The sequence below is a fragment of the Macrotis lagotis genome, chromosome 1, assembly GCF_037893015.1.
Source record: "Macrotis lagotis isolate mMagLag1 chromosome 1, bilby.v1.9.chrom.fasta, whole genome shotgun sequence".
NCBI lineage: Eukaryota > Metazoa > Chordata > Mammalia > Peramelemorphia > Peramelidae > Macrotis > Macrotis lagotis.
This window is the reverse complement of record NC_133658.1, coordinates 933,681,170-933,693,745: the sequence shown is the minus strand read 5'-3', so window position 1 is coordinate 933,693,745 and position 12,576 is coordinate 933,681,170. Positions and strand designations below refer to the sequence as shown.

At 53.8% G+C, this 12,576-nt stretch overlaps 1 protein-coding gene across 1 annotated transcript in view; it reads left to right on the top strand.

The window, feature by feature from the left end:
• ZNF497 (zinc finger protein 497) overlaps window positions 1–11,879 on the top strand; it is a 35,378-nt gene extending 23,499 nt beyond the window's left edge. The window contains exons 5-6 of the mRNA XM_074220170.1: window positions 7,479–8,282; window positions 11,792–11,879. Coding sequence (XP_074076271.1) covers window positions 7,479–8,216 — 738 coding nt within the window. The 3' untranslated portion in view covers window positions 8,217–8,282; window positions 11,792–11,879. The remainder of the gene's footprint in view (window positions 1–7,478; window positions 8,283–11,791) is intronic.
• Window positions 11,880–12,576: the final 697 nt, after the last annotated feature.

Genomic DNA, 12,576 nt, shown 5'->3' with positions numbered 1-12,576 from the left:
CAAGACCCTCAGGGAGCCCTCCCTCCCTCCCAGGTCCCTTCGGCTAGTTGAAACCAGACTAAAAGACCAAACATTGAAGGAAGTGGAGAGCAGTGGAGCCGAGAGAGAGAGAGAGAGAGAGAGAGAGAGAGAGAGAGAGAGAGAGAGAGAGAGAGAGAGAGAGAGAGAATGAATGAGAATATAACAGACAGACAGACAGACCTGTCGGCTAGTCAGAGTGTCTTCAGGACTCTTGTCAGGAAAGAGGCTCATGGCCAGGGTGGTAGACTCAGGAGTTTGATCCTTCAGTCAGAGCATGTGCTAATCACTGGCAGTACCAATAGAAGCTCACAGAATCGTGGCTCCTGTCCCCCAATGGGAGAAAGTAAGGCAGGGAAAGTGGGGAGGAGGTGACCCCATGGGGCAGGAAGATGAAGACTGAGGGACTGCTGGCAGGTGGTTCAGCCTCAGCTCCTTCACTGGACCCCTGGCCAGTGGCTACCCCAGCTCCATCCCCTGGGCTTTCTCTCCCTTCTGGGGGCCAGCTCTACCCCACCATCACCACGTGGGATGACTGCCCACATTGCCACCTGCTTTTCCTTCATTCCTACCAGTCCAGGGAACATGTGTGGTTTTTATGTCTTTCAGACTGTCCCCAAGGGGACAACCCAAGTGCCGGTCATTTCTAAAGACTCAGAGGGGATGTTCCCCAAGACCCCATGTTTGGAAAAGCCTGTAGTGAGAATACACCTCCAGGGCAGGATTTAAAGTTTGGGTGAGGAGGACTCAGAGGGAACCCAGTGCCCAGAACTTATGTCCTGGTGACACCCTGGTTGGGGAGATCCGGGAGAAGCTCAACCTTGTTCCCCAGGAGACGGGGCCTATGGGAGAGGAGCCCCAGACTGGGAGATAAGGTGGGGAGAATTCCACACTGAGTTCACATCCAATTGAAAATGCCTGTGAGTGTGAGGAGCGTGGAAAAATGTTCAATCTTCAAGTTGTCATCTGCCCTTATTGGCCACTGGAGAATTCACACTGGAGAGAAGCCCTCCACACAGAGAATGTGGGGACACCTTCCGGGGAGCTCGGACTTGAGAAAACACCAGAGGACTCACACCAGAGGACTCACACCCTATGAATGGGGTGAGTGTGGGAAGACCTTCAGGTGCAGCTCCCTTTATCAGACTCAGAGAACTCAGTGGAGAAAGGCTGAATCTAGGTGGAGAGCGTGGCAAAGCCTTTGGCCAGAGCTTGTCCCTTTATCTAGGGCCATAAGGACCACACTGGGGAGAAGCCCTATGAATGTGAAGAGTGTGGGAGAGCCTTCATGTGGAAGACAACCCTCATCACTCATCAGAGGAGCCACAGCAGGGAGAAGCCTGAACTGTGGGAAGGCCTCTTCAGAGCAGAGAACTCACATCAGGGAGAAACCCTACGAATGCAAGGAGTGTGGGAATATCCAGAGATCACCAGAGGACACACACCAGGGAGAAGCCTTACAAGTGCAGTGTCTGTAGTAAAGCCTTTGGTCATATCTTCTACCTTATTCAGCATCAGAAGCTTCACACCAGGGAGTAGCTACCCTTGGTAGGCAGCCTGGCAGTGCCATTGTCCCTTCCCTTGTCTTGATGTAGATCCTAAATCAGCTGGGAGATGCCAGTCCTTTCCAAAGCTTTCCTTCACATCCTCTGTCTAGAAATTAGGTGATCCAGTGGTTAGAGCACTGGAGTTAGGAAGACCCGAGTTCAAATCCAGTCTCAGACATTTACTAGCTTTGTGATCATGACTACTACACTTTTGTTTTCTTCATCTCTAAAATGGGGATCGCAGCAGCACCAGCCCTGGCTGGTCTGAAATGGCCAAGGTCTCGGGCTGGTGAAGAAACCTGAGAGGGTGAGAATTCAGACCTTATCTGGAGTGCTGGGCCCTGTTTGAGAGGGGCATTGGAGGCTTGGAGCAAATCCAGGAGAGGAAGTTTGGAAGGGCCAGGAGCCCATGCTGGGAGGGATGGGGGAGGTGATCAGTGGAAGGAACAGGTCTTCTTTAGAATGGAAAGACAAAGAGATAGAGCAAGTACCTGAAGGGTGGTCACTCGGACACCAGAGCCAGGAGTCAAGGCAGGATGCTTTGGAGAGATTGAGGCTCCAGGGCAGACAGCACCTAACCCATCTGTTGTAGTGAGGAAGGGATGTCCTGAGGAGAAGGGAGGGGGGTCTTCTCCTTGGAGGCCTACAAATAGGAACCCTTATTGAGGAAGTATCTGTGTGTGTGTGTGTGTGTGTGTGTGTGTGTGTGTATGTGTGTATGTGTGTATGTGTGTGTGTGTGTGATGAGGCTGCTGAGTCAAGCCCTCCCAATTACAGGAATTCTTTTTTAAAAGTTTTAATTATTTTTCTATCAGGAAACATTGACTTGCTCTCCTTCCTTGAAAGACATGCATAAAAGACATGTACCTGTGTCTCAGAAGGCTGCTGGGGCATCAGTGCCCATGGCTTACCCCAACTCCAGAGCTAAGCAGAGTCAGATGGTAGAAATGCAGAGAGCGCCAAATGAGCCTCCAAGATTCTAAATTTGTAAGATGATTATTCTTCCTATTGCAAAAGAAGGAAAAATGAAATCTTGTTTTAACCAAATAATTTCCACATGTCAAAGCAAATGAATGACAGGAGGTCATGCTCAAGCTGAGACCTGTGGAATCCTTTGGCCATATCTCCTACTTTATTCAGCATCTGAAGCTTCACACCAAGGAGTAGCTACCCTTGGTAGCCAGCCTGGTAGTGCTATTGTCCCTTCCCTGGGCTCTCAAGGTCTGAAGTCTTACCCCATTCGTCACATACAAATGGCTTTCCTGCTTCTGCTCCCTTCCCTCTGCAAAGTCTTCCCAGGTTTCTCTGAAATCAGCCCCTTCCTTAATCTACCTGCCCCCCCCCCTTCTGTTTCCTCCAGTGAAATCTGTCTCTGATTGAGGCTGGGTGAGTTCTTCCCATCTCTGACCAGTTTACCCCCTCTCCACACCCCCTTCCCTTTCCCATCCCTCCTCTTCCTTTCTCCATAGTTAGACTTCTTCCCTTCCCTTTCTTTTAAGATATTATTAAAGAACCACTCCCAGCCTGAAGTCTAATCAGAATCCCTCCAGAGTTCTGAGGGGACGACAGATCATTTCCCCCAGCAGAATGTAAATTCTCTCCTCCTTCTAGTTGTTATGATTGCTCACTTAGCATTATCTTATGTTTCTCTTGAGTCCTGTTTTTTCATTTCAAAATTTTTATGCATTCCTGTTTTTTTTTTTATTTTCAGGAATGTTTGATCTCTTCTATTGCATTGAAGATCCATTTCCCCTCCCCTGTAGGATTATACTTAGTTTTGTTGGACAGGCTACTTTTGCCTTCTGGAGTATCATATGGCAAACTCTGTCTTTATTTATAGTAAGGATGGAGAAATCCTCTGTGATCTTGACTGGGATGCCATCATATTTGAATTATTTCTTTTTTGGCTGCTGGCAGTAATTTTTTCTTTAATCTAGAAATTCTGTGATATTCTTGGGAAATTTCTTTTGGGGGTTTCTTTCAGGAGGACTGGGATTCTTTAAATATCTCTATTGCCCTCTTTTTCCAAGCAATTCCAAGTGATCTGGGTAGTTGTATGATTTCTTGAAATATGCTGTTTGGAATTGGTTTTGTTCATGGATTTCCCATTATTCAGTTATCCTTAAATAGTCCTCAATCTCTTAAATTATCTCACAGGTTTTCTTTGAGATACTTTACGGTTCCTTTTGATTTTTGCTTTAATACTTCTTATTGTCCCATGGAGTGATTTGGTCCATTATAATTTTCAGTGAATTTGTTGCTTAGTCAAGGTTTTTCTGCCTCTTAAGCCAAGCAGTTAATTCCCTTTCCAGTTCTTTCTTCCATAGCTCTTATTTCTTTCCTTTTTTTTCCTCTAGCACTCTCATTTCATTTATGACAAAAAATTCTTACTTTTTTTTGCTTTAGTTTTTTTGCAAGGCAAATGGATTTAAGTGGCTTGCCCAAGGCCACACAGCTAGGTAATTTTTAAGTGTCCAAGGTCATCTCCCCCAGCTCTCAGCTTCCCCTTACGCGGTGCCCTCTGGAATGCCTGCTCCTTAGCTAGCAGGCTGGCTCTGCTCTTACATCTTTTGTCTCCTGCTCCTTCCATCTCCTGGTTCTGAATGGACCATGGCTCCCTCAAGATGACCACCCTCCCTCCTCAGTCCTGGACCCCTAATCCACCTCGGTTCCTCACTGATGGGAGCAGGAGCCGGGACTCTCCTTACTCCCAAAGTTCTCTCCTTCCATCACTTGGTGACCTCTCCTCCTTTGTGCTTCTTACTGTTCACATCTACCCATATGCACCCCTTCCTTCCTCAGTGAGATCATACCCCACCTAGCCTTTGCTCCCCAAATCCTGCCCTGAAGGGGACTTCAACATACACATTGACACCCAAACCTCCACCCACTTTGACACAAAGATGGTCACCCCTGGATCTTGCTATAGCCTCTCCATGGACTAGAACTCTGAAGCCCCCTTATCCTACTATAATTTATTGGCTTCTCCCCACTCCCTCTGGCTCCTCTCACATGACTTCATCTTCACCAGACCTAGGCCCTCGACCCCTCCCCAGGCCCTCTGCCTCCTCTTCTCCTCAGCTGGACCCCCTTGGTGAACCACTTCACCTCCACCTCTAACTACAAGCCCAATCAAGCCTCCCACCCTTAGGTGCCTTTACTCCCCCACACATGGGCCCACCATAAGTTCATGTGACAACGCCACTGGGCCCTCACTGCTGCCCCACAATCCTCCATCTCCCCTGTAAGCTCACCCTCCCAAACCTCTGCCCCACTCTTGGAGCCAAGACCCTGTCTCCTGTTTTATAGGAAATGGCCATTCACCATGAGCTCCCCCTCCTCCATCACTCAGGTGTCTTCTATGGAAGAAGAAGACTGACCCCTGACCCCTTCACCTGCTCAGGTGATCCTTTTCTGTGCCATCTCCTCTAGCAGATCGCCCCCCTCCCGTCTCTCCCTTCTCTTTCATCTCTCACTCCTACTACGGACATGGCCACACCTCCTCCATCCTGTAAAATCCCCACTGCTGTCCAGATGGGCGCCTCTCTCTCTCTCCTGAGAGCTCCTCAGCTTCCCTTAGGTCCCTAAATCTCCCCCTTTTCAGAAGGAAGCCTGTTCCTGTTCTAGGTGGTGGATTTGGGCAGAGACAGGTTTCTGCCTCAGTATCCTCAGGGCTTGCCTGGCACAGCCTACTCTTGGACGTCCCCAGGGACCACAGGCTGTTCTGTCTCCCGATGCCAAATTGGGCTGGCGTTTGTTTCCCAGGTCAGGACTTGGTCTGGTTTGGAGGATTGGCTCCGGGTATTTCGGACTCTGGTGGGAGAGTGGAGAGATCCCGGACATGAGCCAACCACTGACCCTTCTCGGCTTAGGTCCTGGATGTAGGCTTACCTTCAGCCTGCCCTCTGTGAGGAACAGGTTGTCCAGGAGGGGGACCCTGCATGGGCACACACAAGGCAGGTGGGAGGGGCCCAGGGGGAAAGATTGAGGCCAGGTGAGACAAGCGTCCCTGAGGGTTGGGTGCTGCTTGGGGAGGGCTGTGTGTGGTGATTTCCCAAATCTGAACTCTTGAGCCCAGGAGAGCCTGCTCAGGGCTGGGGGGAGGGGCAGGGATGGAGGAGAAAACCCTGACGCCTGGTCTCCTCAGTCCAAGGTCTCTGCCCCAGCCTTGCTTGGAATCCGCTGCTCTGGGCGGGGTACAAGGCCAGTGTGACTCCAGAGAGTGGCCAGAGCCCAGGAGACTCAGTCCCTGTCCTGCCCTGCCCTGCCCTGGGAGGTTGGGGCCAGGGGCTGGTGGCTGGGGTTGGCCTCAGAAAGGGGGCTCATGACATTTCCTGCTTCACTGGGTACTCCAACCCTTAATTTCACAAAAGGGGAAACTGAGAAAACCTAGATTCACATCTAGGACCTCTGGTCCCCTGCCCTGCTGCCTGGGAAGCCTCAGTTTCTTTCTCTGTAAAATGTGTCTCTCTCCCAGCTCTGGAAAGGAGGCTGGCTCTGAGCTAAGGATCTGGTCTTGAACTGTGACCCAGCCACCAGGCTCCTCAGTTTCCCCTTTTGACGTCAAGGGTCTCGGTGTCTTTCCTGCCCAAGTTCCCATCCCCTTGCCAGGGAATCCAGAAGGGAGCCGGGAGCCATGCTTTGGTTCCTCTGGACCTTCTCCCAGTCCAGGGAGCAGGACATTGTGTGAGGGAAGGCCAGGGGGGCCAAGGTCTGAGAAGGGTGGTCAGTGACCTGCAGAGAGACCCTGACTTCCCATTGGGAGGTAGGACTTCAGTCTGCACCCAGAAGAGTCAGTCCCTCACTCTTCTGATCTCTCTCCCCTCACTGTGAGCCCCCACTCCAATTCCTCTGGAAAGGCAGCCCAGCCCTCATAGCAAGAAGTCTCCAGCCTGGCTTGAGGCCCCCAGCTTGGCCACTTGCCAGTCCTGTACCCTCAGAGAATCAGTTTTCTTATCTGTGAAATGGGCACAATAGAACCCCAGAGTCCTGTTAGGGAGGTGGTTGTCCTAGAATGCCTGAGAAGGGGATGCTTTGTAATCTGGAGACCTTTTTTCTTGCCCAAGGTCACACGGCTATGTAATTATTAAGTGTCTGAGGCAGGACTTGAATTCAGGTCCTCCTGACTTCAGGGCCGGTGCTCTATCCACTGTTCCACCTAGCCACCCCATCTGGAGACCATGGCAGGGGCTCCCCCTTCCTACTGAGACCACCCAATACCCCTCTGCTGTGGGACAGGAGTGGCCATCTTGGTTACCACCCACCTACCCATCTGCTGCTTCTCCCTCCTTGGGCTCGTGAATCTTCTGCCTGGCAGCCCCCCCCCACTCCTGGACAGCTGTGTCCCATCCAGCTCTGCCCCCTGTCACCAGCTCCTGTGCCCCTGGAGCTGCTTAAGTTGCCTCCCCTCCCTCTTCCCGGTGCCGGAAACGGTGACATGTGCATTTTCAATCTTTTTCAGACTGGGAGGCTAGGACTGAGACCAAGGCATCCACTCTGCGAGAGGACATTTCTGAAGACCCAGGGACGGGAATGGAAAGACTAGAGGGGATTGGGCCCCTGGGGCCCATATTTGCTGAGGCATTTGGACACGAGAACTCAGTAGGGAGGCAGAGGGAAGGCCCTGGTGGGGAGACTCCAAGGTCACCTGGTCCCAAGTACACAGCATGGACCCTGGCAGCATCCTCCTCCCCAGGGAAGAGCCCCAGTGGGGAGGAAGGCCACTTGTGTCCACAGCCTCCCAGAGAGAGAACCCCTAGCTCAGAGGCTGCAGGACAAGAGGGGCAGAGTCTGCCCTCCGGGACCCAGCAGAGTCGGGGTGGTGGTGAGTGCAGGGAAGCCTTGCCGGGGAGCCTGGACCCGAGCCCAGACCGGAGGGTTGGCCCTGGAGAGAAGCCCTTCGAGTGTGGTGAGTGTGGGCGAACCTTCATGCAGAACTCCTCTCTGGCCCTGCACCAGAGAGTTCACACTGGAGAGAAGCCCTACACCTGCCCAGAGTGTGGGAAAGCCTTCCGCTGGAGCTCGGACCTCCGGAAGCACCAGAGGATTCACACAGGAGAGAAGCCCTATCGGTGCGGAGAGTGCGGCAAAGCCTTTGGCCGGAGCTCATCCCTCATCGAGCACCACAAGGTCCACACAGGCGAGAAGCCCTACGAGTGTGCCGAGTGTGGGAAGGCCTTCAAGGGCAGCTCCGATCTGAGCCAGCACCGGAGGGTTCACACCGGTGAGAAGCCCTACGAGTGTGATGAGTGCGGGAGAGCCTTCATGTGGAAGACGGCCCTCCTCACTCACCAGAGGAGCCACCGTGGGGAGAAGCCCTACGAGTGTCCGGACTGTGGGAAGACCTTTGTCCAGAGCTCACACCTCACCCAGCACCAGCGGACACACACTGGTGAGAAGCTCTACGAGTGCCAGGACTGTGGGAAGGCCTTCAGTGTGAGCTCCTACCTGATTGAGCACCAGCGGACGCACACTGGCGAGAAGCCCTACGAGTGCAGCGTCTGTGGAAAGGCCTTCATCCAGAGGTCCCACCTGACCCAGCACCAGAGGATCCACACTGGCGAGAAGCCCTACGAGTGTGGCCATTGTGGGAAGGCCTTCCGCTACAGCTCAGACCTGACCCAGCATCACAGGCTGCACTCCCGAGCCTAGATGGAGGGGCTCTCTTGCCTCGCCAGAGGTCACCAGCCTCCATCGCTGGCCTCCACCTCCTCCTCGGTCTGCACCCCTCCTCTCACTGCCTCTTTGTCTTTTACAAATCCACTTAGATCTCCTTAATCTAGGAGCGAGGGCTCAGCCCTGGTACTACCTCAGGCTCTCCCTAGGTCTTCCCTTGCCCTCCTTCCCTTCTCCTTCCTTCTCTCCCTCTCCTCTCTCTCACTTCCTCCTTGTCTCCCTCTTTCCCTCCCTCTCTGGCTTCCTCCATCCCCCTTTTCTCTTCTTTCCCCCTTCTCCCTCCCCCCTCCAACCTTCTCCCTTCCTCCCTTCTTCTGCACCATCCCTCCATCCTTTCTTGCCCATCCAACCTGTTGGTTTTTGGGCATGGCCCCATTCTCTTCTTGCATTTTCTCTTCTCTTGCCTCGATGCTTTGGGTTGCTGCACTCGTCTGGCTCCTTGTCTTGCGCTCTAGCTAACCAAGTCCGAGGCCCCATCTCTGACCAACTTCCCTCTTTTCTTGAATTCTGTCCAGGGTCCCAACTTCCTTGGTCCATTCAGACCATTATTTCCTGTTGGTGACCCAGGCTGGAGTGGGACTCCAGACCCCTGCTTATGATGGTTGGGTCCTCTCATTGCCTTCTTCTACCTTCCCTTTTGGTCTCAGTCCCTCAAGCTTTTTCATTTTCTCAGTGCCCTTCCATGGTGGGTGAATGTATATGGATCTCTGGAACCTGCCACGAGGAACCAGAAAGGGGACTGCCCCTTTCCAGGGTTCCTGCCCAGGGCTGGGCTGGGCTAGCTGGCCACTGTAGTCCCCACCAGCTCAGAGCTTCAAAAATCTTGTGTGTGGTCACCTGGAAGGCAGCCCACAGATGGATGGTCAGCACATGTGTGTGTAGACCACCTTGGGGTCCTCCATGGCTTCAGCCAAGGCCAGCAGATCATCCATCTTTCTGTTCCTGATGAAGGGGTGGAGAGTTGGAGCTGGGGAGGGGGCTTCTTCTACTTGAGCATCCCAGATTCCAGAGGCAACCCATTTGACAATGAGCCCAAAGGGGCCTCCACCATCCCCCTCCAGATACTCAGAGGACCCTTCTTCTCCAGTCTAAACTTCCTTTTGTATCTTCATGGAGCATGGGTGCCTAGGCCTGCCCTGGCTGCCTAGTCTGGAAGTCCTCTGGACACTAGAGATGGCCTTTACTTCTGGATGTGCTTAGGGTCAGCAGTAGGGTCCTGGCACTCTGGTGCCTGGCAGCCTCTCGTATTCCATGGACACTGAGGCCCATGAGGGGAAGCCCAGGTAGCCCCAAGGCAGCTCAGCTGCTCAGCTCAGTGTCTGGCATACAGTTAGGACTTAATAAATGCTTAGCCTCTCTGGGCTGCTGGATGTCAATCTAGAGTGAAACATTTCTTTCATCCCTCCTCAAGGAACTGGGGGGGGGGGGAGGTTGGGATCCTTCCCTTCGCCTCTCTTCCTCCTCTCCCCTCTCCTTCCCTGCTTCCTATCTCTCCTCTCCCCTTTATATTTTCCCTCTTTCTTCTTTTCCCCCTTTTTCTCCCCCATCCCTCTCCCCCTCCTCTCCCTTTCCTTTCCCCCCTCCATTTCTCTTTCTTCCCCCCCCTTCTCTCTCTCCCCCTCTCCTCTTTTGTCTCTCCTCTGTCTGTCCTATCTATCTTTCCCCCCTTTTCCAGATCCTCAGGTTCATAATTAGTCTTCTGGGGTTCAGCAAGTGACCGGCATGGGGGGCAGGGCTCACAGCTATGACTGGAGCCAAGGGCCATTGCAAGAGTAGGGAAGATTGGGAGACAGTCACCTCAGCAGCAGGGTCCCCTGGGGCTCCTGAATTCCCTACCCTGGGGTACTGTGGCCTACTTGGGAAATGCCTGGCCTCCTTTGGGACCCCAAGATCAATGATCTGACCCAGCTTTTCCTGAAGGAATAGATGAAGGGGCTGAGCCTGCTCCAGTTGGTCATGGTGCCCCCCCCACTCCCCTCACCTCAAGCTTCAGCCCCTGGGCTAAGTAAGCACTTTGCCATTATTATCTCCTTCGAGCCTCACAATGATCCTGGGGGGAGGTGCTATGATCCCCATTTTTCAGATGAGGCAACTGAGGCAGGCAGAGGGGAGCACAAGACAGAACAGGGCCGATCCAATCTGCTTCTGACAAGTCTGGGTTGAGGGAGGTGGGATGGACTGATGCTTTCTAAGAACACTGGGGTTGCTGGGTGACTCTGGGGCTTCCTGCCCACTCTGGGCCTCCCATAAAATGGGGGAGTTGAATTTGGGAGGAAAGGGGCCAGCAAGAAGCTCCAAGTTTGAGTCCTGATTTTTGTCTGGAGGACCTGGCACCTTCTGGCTCCCAGTCTGAGTTTCTCCCTTACCCAACCTATGAATGGGGGAGAGAGCCCCTGGCCTCTAGTTCCCAGCAGCCTCCCTGTGACTCTTGGGGTCTCTTCCTACTCTTTGAGGAACCATGAAGGTAGGAGGCTGAGGGATGATGCCCCTCCAGCAGCTCCCCAGGTCCCTGTGTCCCCCATCCTAGTGGCTGTGCACTTGTGCGCACTTCTGTCCTCCCTGGGGAAATTGGGCTGGGTCCCCACTTCCCCTTCTCCCCCCCACCGCTCCCCTTCTTCCCTGGGACTGCCTCAGTCTTTTCTGTTTCCTGAGGGCAAACAAGATCTAGGTGTCCAGGAATGAATACTGGATCTGGTCACCCCCCTCTCCGGGGCTGCCTCCATTGGGGGAGCTGCCTCTGAAGGCCCTCCCTGGTCTTGATGCTATGATTTAGGCCCAGTTTGGCAGCCTTGGTGGGCTGGGTGGGCATGGGGAGTGGCCACCTCTCATCACCTCCCCCCCCAGTTTTCCTTCTGGCTGTGGCCCTCATCTCCTTTTAGGTCTCAAATTCATCCCTCCAGGCTCCAAATCATAGACTTGGAAGGTACCTGGAGGCCCACAGTGCTCCTCTCCTCAAATAGGTCAGTGGGCCACTGTCCTTTCTGGGGCTCCCAGTGTGATCAGCTTGACCCCTCATTCACAGGCCAAGCCTTCAGAAATGGGGTGACCCTTTCCCCCCTCCAGGATCTGCTGCTTCTCAGCTCTTCTGAGACCCGCCTCTTGGCTTCCCAGTTCACCATCCCACCCTGAGTTGAGGTATGGAGGAGAGTTGCAGACCACCCAGGTGTGATATTACCCATGTGACCCAGGACAGTTTGTGTCTCTCTCTGGGCTGCCTCAGTTTCCTTCTCAATAAAATAAGGATGAGGAGCAGCAAGGTCCTGCAGTGGACAGAGCACCAACCCTGAAGTCAGGAGGACTTGAGTTCAGATCCACCCTCAGACACTCACTAGCTGTGTGACCCTGGGACAGTCACTAATCCTAATTACCTCAAAAATATAAGATGAGGGAGTTGCCGAGGTATCTTGGAGCCTGATGATGGGTGCTCTCCTAAGGATGGCCAGTGATGAAGTAGAGGATCTGAGAGACTGGGGCTCGGGTCCTTTAAGAGACTACTAAATGCTCCTCATCCTCCTGTGCCCCTGATATCTGCATCTCTTCATTTTTTTCAGGCTGACCACGAAATGCCCCATCCCCAGCCAGCCCCTGAAGAGGGTGGCCCCCAGGGCCCTGTGTTGATGGGAGCCAGGGAGGACATAGCAGGGAAGCTGAAGGAAAGTCCCTCCAGGGAGCCCCAGAGAGCCGGCGTCTCCCCCCAGGACAAGGACATGCAGGGGTGCACAGAGGATGGGGAGAGCTCCTGGCCCGACTCCAACCTTGTCATTCAGGAGAGCCTTTGGGAAGAGGAGAGATCACTGCCAGGCTTTGGTGTGGCTGCCCAGGGGAGGGTCTGTGTCAGGAAGGTCACTGCTGGTCAAGGTGGTGATGCCCTGAGAAAAGAGGACTTTGGGTCAATCTCAGCCCTTAGGGAGCGGCCGAGAGCTGGCTCTGGGGGGAAGCCCCACGTGTGCGGCCAGTGTGAGCGGGGGTTCCGGTGCCGGTCAAACCTCCTCGAGCACCAGAGGATTCACACCGGGGAGAAGCCCTACACCTGTCCAGAGTGTGGCAAGGCCTTCATCCAGAGCTCCACGCTCACCAAACACCAGAGGGTCCACACTGGCGAAAGGCCGTACGCCTGTTCCGAATGCAGCAAGGCCTTCAGGGGAAGCTCAGACCTGCGCAAGCACCAGAGGGTCCACTCAGGCGAGAGGCCCTATGCCTGTCCAGAGTGCGGGAGGACCTTCTCCTGGAGCTCAGCTCTGGTCACACACCGGAGGACCCACAGTGGGGAGAAGCCCTATGAGTGCCAGGCCTGCGGCAAGACCTTCACCCGCATCTCCTCCCTGACTGAGCACCA